Source organism: Truncatella angustata, assembly GCF_020726525.1.
Source record: "Truncatella angustata strain MPI-SDFR-AT-0073 chromosome Unknown BKA67scaffold_3, whole genome shotgun sequence".
NCBI classification, from domain to species: Eukaryota; Fungi; Ascomycota; class Sordariomycetes; order Amphisphaeriales; family Sporocadaceae; genus Truncatella; species Truncatella angustata.
Window position 1 is genome coordinate 3,560,579 of NW_025763383.1, and position 18,160 is coordinate 3,578,738.

General features: G+C 47.8%; 7 protein-coding genes across 7 annotated transcripts; 4 read left to right on the forward strand and 3 right to left on the reverse strand.

Annotated features, from left to right (window-relative positions):
* Positions 1-1,413: 1,413 nt before the first annotated feature.
* On the forward strand, positions 1,414-2,676 carry BKA67DRAFT_592110 (Sialidase; the record flags this gene model as incomplete). The annotated part of the gene is made up of 2 exons (XM_046104801.1): positions 1,414-1,934; positions 2,046-2,676. 2 exons carry the CDS (start codon positions 1,414-1,416, stop codon positions 2,674-2,676), a joined length of 1,152 nt encoding a protein of 383 aa, XP_045960278.1.
* A 2,538-nt stretch (positions 2,677-5,214) lies between these two features.
* Positions 5,215-6,123, reverse strand: BKA67DRAFT_534918 (family 11 glycosyl hydrolase; the record flags this gene model as incomplete). The annotated part of the gene is made up of 3 exons (XM_046099938.1): positions 5,215-5,498; positions 5,570-5,700; positions 5,843-6,123. The coding sequence occupies 3 exons, from the start codon at positions 6,121-6,123 to the stop codon at positions 5,215-5,217; spliced, it is 696 nt and encodes a 231-aa protein (XP_045960279.1).
* A 3,290-nt stretch (positions 6,124-9,413) lies between these two features.
* BKA67DRAFT_515172 (alpha/beta superfamily hydrolase) lies at positions 9,414-10,410 on the reverse strand (the record flags this gene model as incomplete). The annotated part of the gene is made up of 2 exons (XM_046097706.1): positions 9,414-10,202; positions 10,300-10,410. 2 exons carry the CDS (start codon positions 10,408-10,410, stop codon positions 9,414-9,416), a joined length of 900 nt encoding a protein of 299 aa, XP_045960280.1.
* An 802-nt stretch (positions 10,411-11,212) lies between these two features.
* BKA67DRAFT_562449 (chaperonin 10-like protein) lies at positions 11,213-12,971 on the forward strand. Its single transcript, XM_046102599.1, has 5 exons — positions 11,213-11,647; positions 11,698-11,765; positions 11,811-12,115; positions 12,198-12,394; positions 12,454-12,971. The coding sequence occupies exons 1-5, from the start codon at positions 11,538-11,540 to the stop codon at positions 12,833-12,835; spliced, it is 1,062 nt and encodes a 353-aa protein (XP_045960281.1). The 5' UTR covers positions 11,213-11,537; the 3' UTR covers positions 12,836-12,971.
* Positions 12,972-13,506: 535 nt separating this feature from the next.
* Positions 13,507-14,040, forward strand: BKA67DRAFT_592114 (uncharacterized protein; the record flags this gene model as incomplete). The annotated part of the gene is made up of 1 exon (XM_046104802.1): positions 13,507-14,040. One exon carries the CDS (start codon positions 13,507-13,509, stop codon positions 14,038-14,040), a length of 534 nt encoding a protein of 177 aa, XP_045960282.1.
* An 802-nt stretch (positions 14,041-14,842) lies between these two features.
* BKA67DRAFT_592115 (beta-lactamase-like protein) lies at positions 14,843-15,685 on the forward strand (the record flags this gene model as incomplete). The annotated part of the gene is made up of 1 exon (XM_046104803.1): positions 14,843-15,685. The coding sequence occupies one exon, from the start codon at positions 14,843-14,845 to the stop codon at positions 15,683-15,685; it is 843 nt and encodes a 280-aa protein (XP_045960283.1).
* Positions 15,686-15,822: 137 nt separating this feature from the next.
* Positions 15,823-16,843, reverse strand: BKA67DRAFT_657912 (Alpha/Beta hydrolase protein; the record flags this gene model as incomplete). The annotated part of the gene is made up of 3 exons (XM_046107189.1): positions 15,823-15,893; positions 15,946-16,372; positions 16,427-16,843. 3 exons carry the CDS (start codon positions 16,841-16,843, stop codon positions 15,823-15,825), a joined length of 915 nt encoding a protein of 304 aa, XP_045960284.1.
* Positions 16,844-18,160: the final 1,317 nt, after the last annotated feature.

The following is an 18,160-nucleotide window of genomic DNA, read 5'->3' on the forward strand; positions in this document are numbered from 1 at the left end:
GATTGACAAATCTGACATAGCCAAGGCGCGCCAAACCTGGAAACGTTGAATCATGGTCACAAGAACCACAAATGTAGGGGAGTTATGCAGCATGGGTAAAAGGGAGCCGCTTGACATGCGGCTGCAATGACTTGCGCAAATTGCCGCAGCATTTGTAGTATAATATGTGGAAATCGCTTACTTCTGGTTGACTTCGTCCCATGCCGAATTCTGTCAGGCTTCGCTCATTGCAAGGTACAGCCACTTCCGGCGTGGGTGAATATTCGGCTTGGATCTCAGCCAAGATCTCGGTCAGAGATCAATCCATCTCTGCTACGTTCAACATACCATCCACAATGGTACACATCACCAGCGATCAGACGTCTCCACAGTGGGTTAGACTGCCTGCAGGTATTTATCCAGAGGGAGATTATCTGGCCACGAACGTTCGCGAATGACCATGCGCTTCACCAGGCCAAGGTTGGCACTCGAAGATGATGTAAAAAGGAATATCACAATCGTAACATCGATGTGACGGTGTCATCTCCACGGTATGGCATATCCGTTCCGAGAACAAGAAAAGGAAGAGACATTTTTTACTGCACAAGGTTGCCGTTAGTATGTACACTTCATGTACTGACCAAAATATAGGTCTATTACGGCTATTCAATGACCCATTAAGGTTTTCACTACGATGCCGTAGCTCCGCTTGTCAGACACGACACGGATAGACCCTAGAGGGCAGTGATACCGTACCATGGCTCTGAGCTAGTGAGTGTAATTCTAATAATTAGGATTGTATTGTTCCTTGCGGCACACTGGAAGGCGCGCCCGATTTGTGGTGAATTCTGATCCATCGACTTAATCTGTTGGCAGCCCAAACAGCTGTCAGTGAGGACGTCAACATTCTGCCTAAAAGAACAATATTCTGAGAGGGGAAGTATAGACGCAGTCGCCTATGTATGTACGAAGTCGTGTTCTAGCGATTTCTCCAGTCTACAGAACTCTTCTACAGCGAACTATAGGGCACTGCTACGCCGGGATTAATTTAGCGATCTCACAGATCTAGCTTAGAAGTAACCCAAGAGAAAGAACCAAGTCTTGAGTTTAAATTGAGTTGCACCACCTGCATTCCCTCGTTCCTCTGATGCCGTTTAGCGTGGTAGAAAACGTGGGGAACTTTAAGCTAAAGCCGGTTAAATAGAGGTCCTCTTTCTCGCCTCTGGAATGTCCGGGTATTTGGTACAGGATCAAATGACCGCACGTGATTGGTGTGGAATGGGGTGCACATTGAAGGACGAGCCGTATTCGCTTGACATACGACAGTACATAAATATGTAATGCGGTGCTAGTAGTCGAGGGGGAAAGGGAAGAACGGTGAACTAACATCTGACCCAAGCTGAAAAGCCGTGGGCAAGCCCAACTGTCACCAAGATGTTGCTTGCAACTATCGCTGCTGGCATTTTATTTCTTGCCTCTATCTCCTCCGCCAAGCTTTGCCCTCCTACTCCCAAGCCGTGGGGCTTTTTCACTAACAACACCATCTACCAGACCAGTGGCAACGAGAGTATCACTTATCCTCGCTACACTGAGTTGGAAGATGGAACCATCTTTGCCACTGCGTCTCTGACAGGCCATAACCCCAGCTACTTCCCCGTTTTCGAGAGCAGGGATGGCGGTGCTAGCTGGACATACATCTCCAACCTGACAGACCAAGTCAATGGTTGGGGATTTAGCGCGCAGCCAGCTCTGACGGAACTGACGGAGCCGGTAGGCGGCTACAAAGCGGGAACGATTCTCGGTGCCGGTAACAGCTGGAGTGACAAAGGCACGAGAATTGACCTGTACGCTAGCAAGGATAGAGCAAGGACTTGGGAGTTCGTTAGTCATATCGTTGAGGGCGGACGACCAAACACTACTAACGGAGCTACGCCTGTTTGGGAGCCCTATCTCTTGTGAGTATATTGTGATTTGTTATTTCGTTATTCTTACTCTCTTTATGTGTTACTGTCTTCACCTCATTCCTTCTACATCATTGGGATGGGACAAACTGAGCCACGGAATAGAGTGTATAACCACGAGCTTGTTGCTTATTATTCCGATCAAGGCGATCCCTTACATGGTCAGAAGCTTAGCCACCAGACTTCCTCTGACCTAAAGACCTGGGGTCCTGCCATCAACGATGTAGCTTACAACTTGTACGAGGCTCGCCCGGGCATGACGGTAGTAGCATACATCCCGCCTTTGCACAAATGGATTTTAGTGCACGAGCGACCAATCGGCAACTCAAGCTCCTATGGTTCTAATTACCCTGTGTATTACGTGATGGCGGACTCGCCCCTCGAGTTTGGTCAGAACGAGGACATGCCTATTGTGATCAACAATACCACGGTTCCGAATGCCTCACCATACGTCGTCTGGAGTCCCGTTGGCGGCCCAAACGGCACCATCATCGTGTCTGACGCGGACCGTCGTCAGATATACACGAACCATTTCGGAGGTGCCTTAAATCGGTGGGAAGAGCATGCGACGCCCGCAGGTGCTGTGTACAGCCGCGCTATACAAGTTTTCAAGAAATACCCCGATCATTTGCTGATATACGGCGGAGAGACATTCGACGATTTTGATGCAGGCTTACACACACCATTCTCGGCCACTGTGGTCAATCTGAACGACGTCTTAAAAACGAATGCTTGATTCCGCCGTTGATAAACAGCAATGCAGCATCAGAACGTAAAGAAGTAATTCAAAAATACGAAGGCCAGTATTTCATCAAGTAATAATATATTGTTGCCAATTTATCGTGAGATCTCCCGAAGTTGTCATTAGAGGAGTCATTCTAGTTCTCTGTGTCGTGTGCAGTTCAGCATATGAAGAGTTTGAATCAATACCACAATACAAAAACTCCTCCAACTGCACATCACGGCGGTCTACAAGCGCTGTCTTTTTTGGGCACTTCAAAGGGACCTCCGTAAAACTGAAGAGCCCCCAATCAAGAACGAATGTAGCATCGACGGGGAGTCAGCTTCATAGTCCGCATCGTGTGCCACAAGCGACGTTAAGTGTTACCTGACGCAACCTGATGATAGAGACATGAGTACTTCTCACATGCGAAATTGTAGACCAGGTCAGTCAACTCGGCGCATCAAGTCCTTTTTTCTTTTGGGACAGAGCTCCAAATCCACCGGAGTCTTATGGCATGTCCGGATCTAAAGGAGTGCCGGATACTGCGTTGGGTAGATGTTGATTGCTATAATATGCCTCCTTGGGTCGCTGGAAAGGTTGTGAAGTTACCATATCATGTTGTAAATGCCGCGGCCACCACCCCGCAATTGCCATTATAGCAAGCATATGTCCTCATTTTGCAGTGACAGCTAGCCATCACGAAACTGCTCATCCCTGCATTTAGCATGCCTTCGCTGGTCGTGGGCAGCGCCGCAGAATCAGCTGTGTCTTAAACATGTACATCACGGCCGATCACTGCGGCCGATTTTGTAAAGAACATCTCGCCTGGTTGGAATCCTGGAAACACCAAGGATGCCATACCTGACGAGACGTCCTGGGTTCAGCTTCTGCTGGTCAACTCGACTTTGCAAATATTAAATGCCACGATTTCAGTTCGAGTCTATCAGTAACATACGCCGGCCACTTTACTTCTGAAGAACCCAACTATGCTGGTATCCTGGCATGGCTGCAGCGTGTATCGGACGTCGTAGGTATGATAACATCTAATAGCCTCCATGTTATGGTCATAGCTTTATCCATCAGCCGCTAAGGCTAACCGAACTGAAATGCAAGAGAAGTTTTATTGCATATGGTATCGATTTGAGACATAGTTAGCCTAAGCTACTGAGGGTGACATTTGAGGTGCTAAACAAGTTGCAAGCTGACTTTATCAGAGCTACCAACAGTACAGGCCGGTTTGAAGGCAAACTTGACTCTGTATTCAATTACGGCGCAGATCTACAACTGCAAGCATATGAATGGGCTCCACCTAAGCTTGGCTTTAATACCTTCAAAGTTACAGCCACTTCTGCACAGCAAGACCTCGTGATACCAATCACCTAGCGCAGTCGGCCTCAAATTGCTACCTTAAATGGTATCTATACAAACGGAATCTATCTTGGGGACGATTGCACACAATGGCTTGGACCTCCCCCAAAAAGCACGTCTGGTAAGTTGTCTCATCTTTTGTTTGGAACCAAGCGGGCACATAGCTAATACTGCCAGTAGACAGGAGGATGTTTGTTTACTAAGAATACGGTGACGCTGTCTGCCTCGGTGCTCAGTGGCTTCCAAACTGAGAGCGCAGCAGCTGAGATCGCCTTGGAATTTTATCCCCGGGTACCAGTAGCAATGCGACTCTGACGATCACACTTTAATTGTATTAGCACGGCCGCGGATGGCTGGCTGCATCTGCACTTCTGCGCTTTTGAAACAGGGTATTCCTCGGGGATGAACTGGTGCGAGACTCGACTAACTAGGTTATAGACGTTTGAACAAACTGCGCTCACTAATTATTTACCGCACACACGATGTTATAACCCTCAGCAAGCTCAGCTTTGTGATATCAGCTTGGATTATTTCAAACCAGTGTTTAACAGCGTTATATAAATGTACGTCGAAATTATCTTCGTGATAATTGTTGTAATTTAGAATCCTAGAGGTTTATACTTTCTAAACTTTATAAATGGCGCAGAAAGTATACATAATAATAAGTATTGATCGATGTCACGAACAAGGGCAGTTGGTGTGTGCCGCCAGTATCTGGGATGTAGTGTCGTTATTTACAAAATTTACGAGCTTACTGCCAAGTTACGCAACATCAATATATATAAGAGGGCAACGACTGGGTCCATACGTGCTATCAGCTGGCAAACCAAATATCAGCCCCTAACAATCAAGGAACTCATAACACCTCATTTCTCCCAAGGGAAAAGGGTCTAAAAATAACCTTTATTTGAGATGAAAAAACCCCTTCTACCGAGGGATGGCATATACGATGTCAAATGATTGATCGATTGATACAATTCGCTGGACGGCAAATCACATTAAAGAATGCTATATCTTATTCTTTAATATGTAAGAAGAGAAAGCAAGGGGTAGAATAAGTGAGGAACGTCATTCCCTTTCACCTTCAGAACGAGTCTTGACCGACAGTTCGGCTTACCATACCACATACTCATGCCAGGGAAGCAGTAACTTCGGGTGGATGAAGTCGCCTTGCACAAATCTCTATCCGGATCCCGAAACGGTGTATTGGGAGTACCCTTGGGCATTTCCCCAACCCTCAGTCGAGATGGTCTGGTAGTTCAATTGCCCCAGCTTGAGGCCAAACTGCTGCCAGCCGTACACATGGTTGCCAAAGGTGATGGTACCCCCGTTAGGGCGGGGGCTCTGGCGGACTGAGATGTACTGGTCGAATGTTGCAGTACCCACAATCGAAGGCTGATTGTACTGGGTATGTTTGTAGACGTTGTAGTAGGCGCCATCCGTGTAGTAGTTGCCCAAGTAGGTACCTTACCAGACAGTCAGTTATACTGGTTCGGTTGTTGGAGGATATAGAACAAGAAAGAAATTGAGTACATACCTTGTGCGGCACCCTGTCCATTGCTCCACTCCTGGACGTAATACTCAATCAGTGGATTCTGTGACCATCCGTAGAGGGAGACAAGCACGGTTCCTGCAGAAGCACTGGTAGAGCCAGAGAATGTGACAGCTCTATATGGGTTTAAAAACATTAGTTATTTAAAACATGCATACGAGTTGAGATGGAAAGCAAGTCTATGAGCCAAACTTTTCATAGGAGGACAGTCTGTGTCGGCCTGATAAGCGGCCACACAACGGATGTGAGTTTGCATACCTGGTATAAGATCCAGTGCTCCAGCCTTTTCCAACTACGAAATCTTGGGCACCTGAGAATGACACAGAGTATCCATTACCAGTGGGTGAAACATTCACAGTGCCACTAGTCTTGTAGTTCTGGTTGTAGTCCTGGCGGGCAAAGAGGCTGTGCGGCCCAATATCGAAATCTGGCGCGTCGCGGTCAGTGATCTCAGCTGTGATGTTCTCAACAGGTGCAGCGAAAGCGCTGGTCAGAAGAGAGGCAGCGAATGCAAAATGCGTTAGGTTAAGGACCACCATGGCTACTTCGTTGTCAGGCAAATAGATGGGTAGAATCCAAGGTGAAGAAGGAATAGACTTTGCTGTAAGTTTAAAAGAGCATACCAAACAGATTGTAGGTAAAGGTCCTATTTATAATCTTCTGAGGAGACTTTCGACCGGTACGCCTCTCTGTGAAAGAGGTCCGTCGGATACACTAGCCCTAGTCATGTTACCATCGGGGGTCAACGGCAGCAACACCGAGAATAATCAAGAAACTGCCTCTCCAGCTTATTATGGTGTATACAAAGTAAATTCCATCACATCTGGACTTCTCATAGATCTATTTTAAGTGAGGCTTATCTTGATTTCAGCATCGCGTCATGGATCCCGTCTTCTTCGTTGTAACTCAAATTCCTCATATGTGCATCGATGTTGAGTACAAATGCTAAAAATCAAGATTCTCCTATCAAGCGCGTTTCGGCTACGGCTTTGGTCGACCTCAACGGCGAACGTATTGGCTCCCGCCTGGAACTCACGGGATTTATACCGGTAACAAGCGGTTCACTGAAGTCACCTCCGAATCTTGGCATTGGGGCAAACATAGTGTCACTGTCCTAAGTAAGCTGTTTATTGTATGCTCACTCTGTGGAGTCCTCGTGTAACCAGAATGAGAGGCACTAGTGTTGGGTCATGTTAGGAACTATTATTATTTCGCAATCCACTCTACTTCGAGAACGGAAGCTTGACCCCTGTATTATCTGATGACCCACAATCTCCTGTGAGATCACCCAAACATTTAACCGTACCTTGGATCATACCTCAAAGCCCATGAATCGACCGGGTAATAGCATGGATAAATGTGACTACCGTCCCTGATTCGCTGGGTGAAGTAGTATGGAGATATCAACCAAGATCTGAGCCCATTGCTCAATCACCTTGAGTCTTTCACTACAGCAAATTTCGGTTTAGTGGTAGTCAAGTCCGATTTCTGTACCAAGCGCAGGGACCACACGAGTCAGGTGTGTCTGCTAGCCTTGCATTTGGAGCACAGCTTACAGAGGCTGACGCGTCGAGTCTAACCACCCGAACAATATCGAAAGTAAGAGGCTCTTTTGATATGCAGACATGGGGTGCAATGCCCGGTCAAGAAAGCGGGGATAAGCTCCGTGGGGTACATGGCAGCTTATTAGCGCGCCAATAGAATCTTCCACGCGCGCCAGTAAGTTATCCAAGAGACGTGGCCGGCAATGAATTCGGTTACGTGCCGGATGCAGGAAAAAGATGCAAGAAACAACGGTTTTTCAACTCTTTGAGCGGGATACGAGCTGGGGACAAAGAAACTCAAAGTGGAAGAAAGAGGATGAACTGTGATCTGCGTTCAAACAGGGATGAATATCCAGCAGACTGAAAAAGAACAAAAAGTGGAAAATTAGGGAAGGGCAGCCGCTGCCGCTGGATATTTTCTAACCTCCTACCCTCAATCAACTCAATTTCACAAAATCAAAAAGGCAAATGTTAATTCCAAAGCCCTTTTCGAAGTAGTTTTGTAATAAATCTAACAGCTAGATTATTTCTTTTTGAACTTTTCGTTTCTGTTCACCAGTTTAAGTGTCATTAGAAAGCGACAATTCCCAGACAGGTGTTACCATCAATCATTCTTAAGTTCTCTTTTCTATCTTGTCTTCTGCTGCCATTATTGTGCGAAGCAGAGCAAGATTCTACAAGGTCTCTTGAAAGGCACTACTTTTCATCTATCTGTTAACATGAGAGGCTCTCTATCTCTGCTTTTGACGATACAAAAAAAGATACAAGCTAGAGACAGCGACCATCACAATGCTGCTGGAACAAGTAGCCGAGCATGTGAGACACAATTTGATATATGATTTGTGGAATTGCCAAGGATCCATTATCATTCTTGAGCGGGACACCATACTCGTGCCGACATTTCCGAGACTTTGATTTCTCGCGAATCTCATTCCGAGTTAGGCTAAAATGAAGGCATTGCCACGTTGCAACGCAGCTATTGATGCGGCTTTATCTTTCCTCTGCTTTGTAGCTCCGTGATCTTGTCAAGCATCCTTTCCTTATCGAGATGTGCAAGAACCATTCTTCGTGTTTGGTTGGAGGTTTCTATGAGCGCACGGATTGCACTCATTCCCTCTGATCGAAGTAACCCAGTGAAGAAACAGTACCGGATCCTTCCTTCCACCAACCAAGCCAGGATGATTTCCAAGAGACTCATCCTCGCCATTGATTCAGAAACTTTAAGGACCCAGGCCATGTGGAAGCGCCGGATCTTTTTCAGCAGCTTGAGATACCGTCAGTTATACAGTACTTTAGATTGAAAGTCCCAAGTATGACGAGTAGTTGATACTCTAAATACATATCTGCTCTGCTGAGCTCCTTTAAAATCCCTTTTACGTGGGGGTCAACAGCAAAGAAGTTTCCATCGATATGTAAAGGATAAAGATAATACTGGCTGCCACAGACAGCCACAAGTACATACCATATTTGGAAGGTTTGGTAGAGATAGTAACGAAACAACCACTGTTCTGTCAAACACCGATCCGTTCTCACGTATTTATCTGGAGAAATCTTCAATCACTCAAGTAACCATTCAGTATACCACAGTCCAACTTATTGACAAGAGAATATAATACAACTGCATACAGTTCCTATACCAACTAGCCAGGGCTTCGAAATGCTTCAACATTTTAGCTCCGGAATTGTTCTTGGGAGAAGCTGTTTCTTGTTTATTTGTAGCTATAACGTTGAAATGATGGGTCATGCAGGATGGTGCCTGTAACAAAATGGGGAAAGATAGGGACAGATACAAGCATCACATGAATCATTCTTGGTATGAATAATGTGATACATGATTGTTTCAACATGGGATAGCAGGCCCATTTCCACTTTATGCTTGTGAATTTAAGAAGTAGGTGTAAAGATGGAAACGGACCCCGTTCCTGGGGGAGAAACTGCGAGGAAATTTCCATAGTTGCGATTGGTGGAGAAGCTGGAACAAGGCGTGTTTTTGAATGTAAGACGTGATACGGTGGGCCGAGTTCTTATATTACAGCAATGATAATTGAATTTTTGGCGTACTCTTCACAAGACGAAAGCTGCTTCCAATTTGCCGCGACAGGGAATCAGCACCGAGACCGTTGAAAGCCAGGGAAGGCACACGGGCTAAGTGTCTTGTATTCGAATCCAAGACCGAAAATCTGAAAGAAGGATGCATGGGCCAGGAAAAATTGTATTGGGCGCCAATACCGGTGGTAATGAGTACAGTAGTAGGCCAGGTATTGTTCTTGGTATTAAGTTGACAACTACTTAACATATCGTTGTAGGAACCGGATCTGCGCATTGATATTGTCTCGAAAGAAATCCCCCAGGTATATATCAAAGTGGCCGCATTCTTTCAGAAAATGCAACTGCTTCGGCTCCCGAGCCTTGTTGAAGGCATCCATCTGGGACGATGTTGAAATAAGGACGTCGTTACCTGGGATGACAAACAGGAGCGGTGTGGGGGAGATCCTATGGATCATTGCCTGAGCCTCAAAACTGAGCATGTGCAGTTGTGTTTGAGACGTGACATAGTTTTCCCACTGGCTGCCACAATTCCGTTGCTGAATCAAAATGTCGTATGCATCCTTAGTTGGGAACATGGCGTGTGTTTTAGACGGATCAGCAGACTCTCGATCAGACGCAACCAGTGGTACAGTAGAATGACCCAGATCGGAAGTGATCCGTTTTCTGTCCTCCAGTAGCTCTGGAATGCGATGCTTGAATGCTAGAGACCGAGTTTCGCCAGATACGGCAGGCGCTTGAATGATGGCAGCTATGATTCGCTTGTCTATAGCTGCCGCATAGATGACATTGCCGCCCGAGAAGCTACTGCCCCAGTATATTATCCTGTCGCCGTCGACACAGGGCAAGGTGATGGCATAGTTGAATGCGTCGAAGTAGTCGGTTTGCTGCAACGCTGGGTTCGACTCATGTCGAGGTAGACCATCGCTGTCTCCCCAGTTACGGTTATCGTAGAGCAAGACGGCGTATCCTGCCTCATTGAAAGCGGAGGCGAACCGAGGTAGTAAGAAGTGGCGAGTGCCGCCAAGCTGTGTGATATTTAGACAAGTCAACGCTCCGACATACCGTAGCATGACTGCTGAAGAGAAAGAAGCAGAACAGGGACGGGGAAGGGAGAAAACTAACTCCATGGGTCATGATGATGCATGGCGAGATCTCGTGCCTTGGATACAACCATCCGCGAAGAATGGTGCCATCGCAGGCCTTGAATTCAATGTCTTGACGGGACAGAGTCATATTTGCCGGTATGGGTATGAAAAAGAAAGTAACGGCATTATAGTCGAGGCAAACGTCTTATGATTTAATGACTGCAATATTATATATCCATCATGATAGCAAACTCTGGGTGCTTTCATGAGTTGGACGGCTATAAAGGGTTATAGAAACCTCATTGAGCGGTCGACTCCAAGTCAGCTGCCGACGTTCCCCCTGGAAGGATCAATAATCAGTAAAGCCTCGATGACTTCACAATGTGTCATAGCACTCTGCCCCTGTCACCTGAGCCGTGTTGCCCCGGTATGATAATTGCAATCATGTAGGTTGAAATACTTCGTCTGTCCGAGACAACCTGCAACCTCTGCATTCAAGCTGCTCGGGTGTTAAGGGTCTTTCGTATAGAGGCAGACGGCACAAGCCGACGATCTCGAAAGCATCAAAAAATTGTATTTAGGCCGAGGCATATGTGGAGAAGACAAAATGGCCTAGCCAGCCCGTTCGTTCCCAACGCCGCATTGAGGGTCACTCAAAGGCCCAGACGAAGAGCCTTGCATGGCCGAGCTCGGTGAGTTTACTATCAGCATCCGCGACGACAGTGTCACCATTCCGACCGCAAGAGGGGGCGACAAGCTTACAAACACCTCTGGTATCCACAAATAAGTGCATGTAATGGGATGGAAACATCCCGCTCTTACTCAGCCGACTTGCATTAACTTCCCGGGCTCTGGGCGTCATGAGATAAACTTAGGGACTATAAAAAAGCGGAGAAGCCGCGGTTCCACGGCCAATCATCTCCACCCCGCTGAGTTGGTTGCCACCCCCGGAATCCTTGTCGCAACGGTAGGCCGGGGATGCTGAGTTAGGTCAGGAACACTAGGCAAAAGTAACTTTTATAAGTAACGACCTATTCTCTTTCCTCGTCCTCGGGTGAAGCTTCCGAGTCATGCCGACACCAATAATCACTGCCCGTATAGACTTTTCTTTTGTTATTTTCCATAAACAAGACATTGAGTCATAACGCCGGCAGCGGATAAGTCCAACTTCTCTTCCATACTATACGGAAGTTCTGGCGTGATTGATAGATCATCAGATTCCTCGCCATTTCTCACAGCGAAATCAAACAGCGTCATCTAAACACATCAGGTGTAATGGCTACTATGAAAGCGGTTGGTGTATCTGCCTATGGCTCCATCGACAATTTCGAAGCCCGCGAGATTCCTCGACCTGCAAGTCCGACGGGGCGTGATGTTCTTATCAAGTAAGTTATTCGACCCCGTTCTGTTGCTTCATTCCTAACGAGATCGTCAGGGTCAAGGCTTGCTCTGTCAATCCAATCGACACCAAGATCCGGGCTGGCATCTACGACGACGCACCAGGTAAGCCTCCCGCTATGGTGCTACTCAGCCGCTAATTAGGACGAGATTACTACAAGTTTGCCCCCAAAGGCTTCCACATCATTGGATACGATGGTGCTGGGACTGTTCTGGAAGTTGGCCCGGACTGCAAATTCTTCAAGCCCGGCGATGACATTTCGTGGGTTGGAGCGACAACTCGCCAGGGCAGTAATGCAGAGTACCAGCTCGTCAGCGAATTTCACTGCGCTCACAAACCCAAGTCGGTCGACTTTGTCGAAGCAGCGAGCTTTGGCTTGACTTTTGGAACAGCCTATCAGTCCCTGCACCACCGACTTGAGATTAAACCCAATGAGAATGTCGGAATACTGATTGTACGTGTCATTCATCTTCCATCAAGTGCTAGTTATGAATAAGTCTATCATACTTTAGCTGACATGCTATCGCGCAAATTAGATCAATGGTGGCGGCGGAGTAGGCAGTGCTGCTATCCAGCTGGCACGCAACGTCTTGAACCTGCCAGCAGTGGTTGCTACTGCGTCTCGACAAGAAACTATGGATTCTTGTAAGCGAATGGGCGCCACTCATGTAGTCAACCACCGGCATGATCTTGTGGAACAAGTCAAAGCCTTGAACCTAGACGTCCCGATCAAGTATGCCAATGCCTAGTACCTGACTGTCCACCATGTACCATGCTGATTATGCTGACTAGATATGTCTACATCCTGGCAAATACTGAACAATATGTTGATGCCATCGCCAAAATCTGCGCACCCTTCGGCAAGGTTTGCACCATTGTCCAGGCTGACGTCAGTCTCTACGGAACCGAGTTCATGTCCAAGTCAATGACCTTCTCCTGGGACTGGCTCGGCTCTGCGGCGTATCATCGCACCAATGTTGAAGGCTATCACGACATGTTTACAACCTTGTCGCGCCTGATAGATGAGCGAAAGCTTGTCCCCACTCTTGGCAAGCGGTACAAGTTGACTCTTGCAGGTCTAAAGGAAGCCCATCGCCAAATCGAGTCTAAGACCACTGTAGGTAAGATTGGTCTTGGCGTGAACGAGCCGGGTGAGGGTGTTCCCTTTGCTTGAGGTAGTTCATGGCCTTAGCAAGGGACTTAGAGCACGAAACCGACGTCATTACTTAGGATAGATTTGACCTACATCAAATAGATATGCCTTAATTGAACTTTGGTACCACTGTCTGTACAGGAAGTACCACCACTGATTTAATCGTCTTCAGACCAGCTGGAGCAAGCATTAAATGTAAAAGCCACCAACTCTCCTAGTACAGCTAAGGTGAAGAATCAAGTCGATATATCCCACTGATAAGAGTCGGACGTGGTTCCGCGTATTATACGTACAGCCGACCTGTGTGGCAAGTGCACCAGACTACAGGGGGAAGTGAAAACAGGAGAAACGAAAAAGAATACGGGTACGTAGGGCGGGGTATATAGTTTGCCTGAGCAAATCAAGCCAGCTCGGCGTTGCTAAGGGCAGGTCATTTGTCCATGTACTGACATCCAAATGTCCAGAGCAACATTGTGCCTCGAATAAACGTTACACGATTTCCATGCGGGGCCACTAATACCGTGTAAAGTCGCAGTTGAATAGCTATATATATCCAATGCCCATCACTAAAGATTCAAGTACTTAATTCCACACACTTCTCTGATCTGCACGCTCCAATCAGTATACCTTGACCCTCAAGTATTTTACTCTTTTGAAAGACGCTCCAAATCCAATACTTGCAAATTGACATCATGCCTCGGGTTGTCAGTTACATGTCCGGCGCCCAGTGGGACATGGATGGCCCGTCTTCACCGACTCAGAGATTCTTCAAGCAATATGTCGATGCCGTAGACTCCAGAGGCTATGATAGCGGCTCCGGCCTCAAGTTCTACTCAGAGGGCGTGGTCTTTCACAACCAGAACAACGCGGTCTATCGCGGAGGGGATGAGATGTGGGCCTGGATGAAGAAACTGTTTGGCGTGTTCGAACGAATCCATCACGACTGGATCCAATTTCTGGAGATTGAACGCGACGATGGAACAAGCCAAATCTACACTCAGAACATTCGCAATCTGTGGCTTCGCGGAAACAAGGATATGGAGCCAACTGTCAGCATCCCTGTTACCATGATTGCCATCATCGGGAAGAGCAACGACGAGAAGACTCCAGAGGGACTGCATTTCAAGGAGGTCTGGCTGTATTGGGACACTGCTCTGCTTTTACCCTTTCTTCCAAAGGAAGCTGTGGTCTTTAAGACGGAGAATATCTTGCATGCAAACGAGTAATAGAGTAATAGTCAAAATTCAATAGCTCCAATACAATGCTGCTGCTGGTTCGACTGGGACTCGCCCTTGCATTCAAAACAACCATGACTTAAACCATATTGAAAGCGATTTGTAAAAGTACTTAATCATTCATATCGTCACGATCGCGATGTTCAAGTCCTCAAACGGCATCAGAGACTAGATATATTCATTGTTACTCGGTGGTTCTCTCTTCACCAGATGTCCGGCGACAATAGAAAGAAACACTGCAACTAAAAACAAGACCCTGTACAGAGGCGTACAATCCGTCAATGCGTCATTGATCTGATAAATCAGCTTCAGGCATCCCGGATGTACGGAAAGGACTGCACATGGGTAAGCAGTTAGTTGATAAATGGGTCCCTGCTATCATGTCCGCTGCCGAAGTGTGGTGTGTCTGTTACCCATTGCCCACCGTAAAAAGTGGGTCTCTGATCCAGCCTGCCTCGGCTCGCTGGTGGGCCCCGGAATGACCGTACCCGGAATGACCGTAGACACTGCCGAGACCACGTGGAGCGCAGGATTGATTACTATACATCCGGCGTCATGATACTATCCCTTACAGTGCTTAGTCATTATTCGCCTAGCCCTGAGTGCTTGTCTATCCCTCGTTCACTCTGGCTTGAGCCGGTTAGATTACTGAACATGCCGGCTTAACCATTGGCAAATATGCAGACACCTGGTTCACCCACGTACAGCATGGGCTATAATAACGATGGTGCTTTTGGACAGACCTTTACTGGCCATCCATACCACCATTCAAACAAATCTTCACTGCCCGAAGATGGGTCTGCAATACAAAGTATTTTTCAGCAAGCGTGCTTCAGCCACCCGAACTGGGCCAGTCGGTCATGACAACCTGAAGTGGGTTCCCACCTCATCTACCTTGATCTACGGAGCCAAAGACGCTGTATTGGTCGACGCGCAGCCAACCTCGGACGCTTCACATGAGCTTCTGGACTGGGTTGTTGCAAGCGGGCACAACATCACACACGTTTACGTCACTCATGCCCACGGCGACCATTTCTTTGGCAGCGCACTCATCCTGGAACGGTTCCCGGACGCGGTTCTGGTCGCAACTCCCGAAGTTGTGGCCAGGATGGAACTCGAGACTGCGCCAGAGCGTCTGACTGGTCTCTGGGAAAAGTTGTTTCCTAACCAGATTCCCCGGACGCTCAAGATCGCCCAGCCTCTTTCTCGGGACCAGTTTGAACTAGAAGGCGAGAAGCTGGAAGTCCTCAGGACTGGCCACACAGACACGGATGACACGACGACTCTTTGGGTCCCGTCCATCAAGCTCGCTGTGACGGGCGACGCCGTGTACGCAAACACCCACCCGTACCTGGGCGAGTCGGGAACGGCCGCCAAGCGGGGCGAATGGATTGATGCGTTGAACAAGATAGCCGCACTCGGACCTGAGCATGTTGTGGGTGGGCATAGCGATCCAAGCAAGGGGTTCGGGCCTGAAGCAATCCACGAGACAAAGACGTACTTGGAGAACTTTGACAAGATCAGTTCCGACACCGGTACGGCTGAAGAACTTTATGAGCGCATGCTGGAGATTTATCCTGAGCTTCTAAACCCAGGATCTCTCTGGGCAGGTGCTTTTTTGACCAAGCGGCCGTAACTTGGCCATCTTAGGTGATCCAGCGACATACAGGTAGCCAACTAGCCATACGAAGTGGCGGCAGTCACTCATACATGCTTATTCCTTTAAACTCTTGGCCAATTGTTCATTTTCTTGCTCTAACTCTCGATGACCATCTATATTTCAAGGCTTCCAACAAAGTCAAGAATATCGTTTCGCAGACGGTCTGCGTAGCCAAGAACCAAAACTGTAGAAAGGATTAGCCCAGCTTCCTTGCTATTGAGACGCTATTAACTCACCATGCCCCCCTCCTTCATATATGCGGAGTCTTGCCTGAGCTACCAGCTTTTGGATAAGCTCAGCACTCGCCTCGACCGGAACCCCTCCGTCACTTCCGCCGTGAATCAGAAGAAAAGGCTTATCAAAGGTTTGCCCAAAGGTCTGCATCGCCTCGAATAGATCCTCCGACGTGTAGATCTGGAGGCATCGCTCAACAGCAATTGGATCAGCTTCGAAAAATATTCCTTCGAAAAACGCCAATTCTTTCTCTGAGAGCGAACCGGACGTTCCAACTCCAAAGGGGCCATTGAAGCCATTGGAGAGGAAGTTAGGTCTATCCTTTCTCAATGACATCAGCGTCGCATCCCAGACGCTGCGGGGCAAAGCCTTCGGGTTTTTGGGAGAGGCAACAGGATGTGGCAGGCAAGTACTAATCCATATCATGCCCTATCACTTCATCAGTCTACTTGCTTCAACAGCTTGACCTCTTGTCCTACTTACACGACAGTTTTCCTGGATGTAAGTACTATCAGTGTACGCCAAAAGCGCCTCGCCCGTGCCCATGCTGGTGGCGATAAAGACAAAAGGGCCTGGCTGGATTTTCTCCAACAGGCCCGCAACGTCATCCCCGAGCTCCTTGTAGCCAATGCCATTTCCAACGGCATCGCCGGTCCATTGGCTTTTCCCGAAGCCGCGTCTATCAGGGGCGATGACCCGGAATCTGTGCGTCTCGCAAAGACTCAGCAAGATCGAGTCGTACATGCGGGATGAGAGAGGCCACTGGTGGAGGAACACGAGTGTGAGCCCTTGGGCTGCTGGAGACTGTTCGTTTGCATCGAAAGGAGGCGGTCTATTTTCTGGGCCGTAATAGCGATAGAATAAATCTGTTCCATCGATCGAGCTGAGGTGTCGAGGCATGTTGGTTGCGTGATATTTCTGAAGGACAATAACCATCAGAAATGAGAAAACAATAAGTAGGAACAGATGCAGATTAATATTTGAGCTCCTCGTGCTGAAGTTGAAAGTAGGGGTGGTCTGGTCCAGAGAGAGTGTCGCAATACCGCTAGACCACAAAAAGTGGGCACCACATTAACGTGGGCAGTATGCTTGGATATAGGCTCATCTTGACAGAGAGATTATAACTTGAAGGCCGAGGGATCTCCAAGCACTCCCTCTTTTCCTCTTCCGGTAGTGTAAACTGCCGAACAATCAGTCGGCTTTGATTTATAGTCATGATTACTATCCAAGAACCGATCCATACTAGGTTCTCAATCAACCTGTGAGGTGCCGAGGTCCATGGTTCTCCTGTACTCGCGCCTCTAGCCTCTTGCAAGCCTCCCCGGTTGGAAATAGTTCAGCTTCCAGACTGGTCTTGCGGCGACTGATAGGTGGCCGCCTGGGCGCGCCCACCGACTAATCACTACCGAGTACATCCTCCCATTGGTGCGTGCGAGACGCGCTCTGAAGTAGCAATGAGTCACCGAGCTGTGGGTAGAAATGGCCCAAACATTTGTGGAAGATATCCTCCCGCCGGAAGTCATATACAACTCACGTGAAGCTCTTCTTACAGCCATCAATTCCTTGGCGAAGCCTCGAGGGTATGCTTTTACTACCGGCAAGTCTACAAAGACCTCAAGCGGGCGGGTCAAGGTGGTGTACGCATGTGACCGAAACACACAGTCGCCGAGCTTATCTTCCGAATGAGTTCACCGCACCTCGAGCCGAAGGACTAGCTGCAAATTTTCTCTTCTCGCCAAAGATTCGCAGGATGAGAGTGCATAGATCCTGAGCCATCGTCCGAATAAAGAATGGGGTAAGCACAATCACCCACCAAGCGAGCACCTCTCTGCATACCTAGTATATCGACCATTTAAAGAGCAAGATACTGCCACCATCTCTAGCCTTACAATATCTAGAACTACTCCGCAAGATATAAGAACTATCTCCATAATCATTCGGTGACGCTAGCAACCCAACGGGACATATACAATCACGTCGCGGAGACGAGAAGAGACCTACATAAAGGCCAGAGCAGCATCAAGCGCTGGTTGACTAATCAGACAAAGAATGGTTTTAGTGGCAAGTCCGTCTAGACTCAGATAATTAATTGACAGCAATCTTTTTCGCTCGTCCGAATTCTGTGACATACTTACAGTACAACCCTGATGTTTTATTATTAGATTACATATATAATACAAGCAAGCACCACATACCACTGGTTGACATTATTGGAGT

Excerpts from the sequence above, each read along its gene's own strand:
- BKA67DRAFT_562449 (XM_046102599.1), top strand. The coding sequence starts at position 11,538 with ATGGCTACTATGAAAGCGGTTGGTGTATCTGCCTATGGCTCCATCGAC. Across the intron at positions 11,648-11,697 it reads GGGCGTGATGTTCTTATCAA|GGTCAAGGCTTGCTCTGTCA; the intron begins GTAAGTTATTCG and ends CGAGATCGTCAG. Across the intron at positions 11,766-11,810 it reads CATCTACGACGACGCACCAG|ATTACTACAAGTTTGCCCCC; the intron begins GTAAGCCTCCCG and ends AATTAGGACGAG.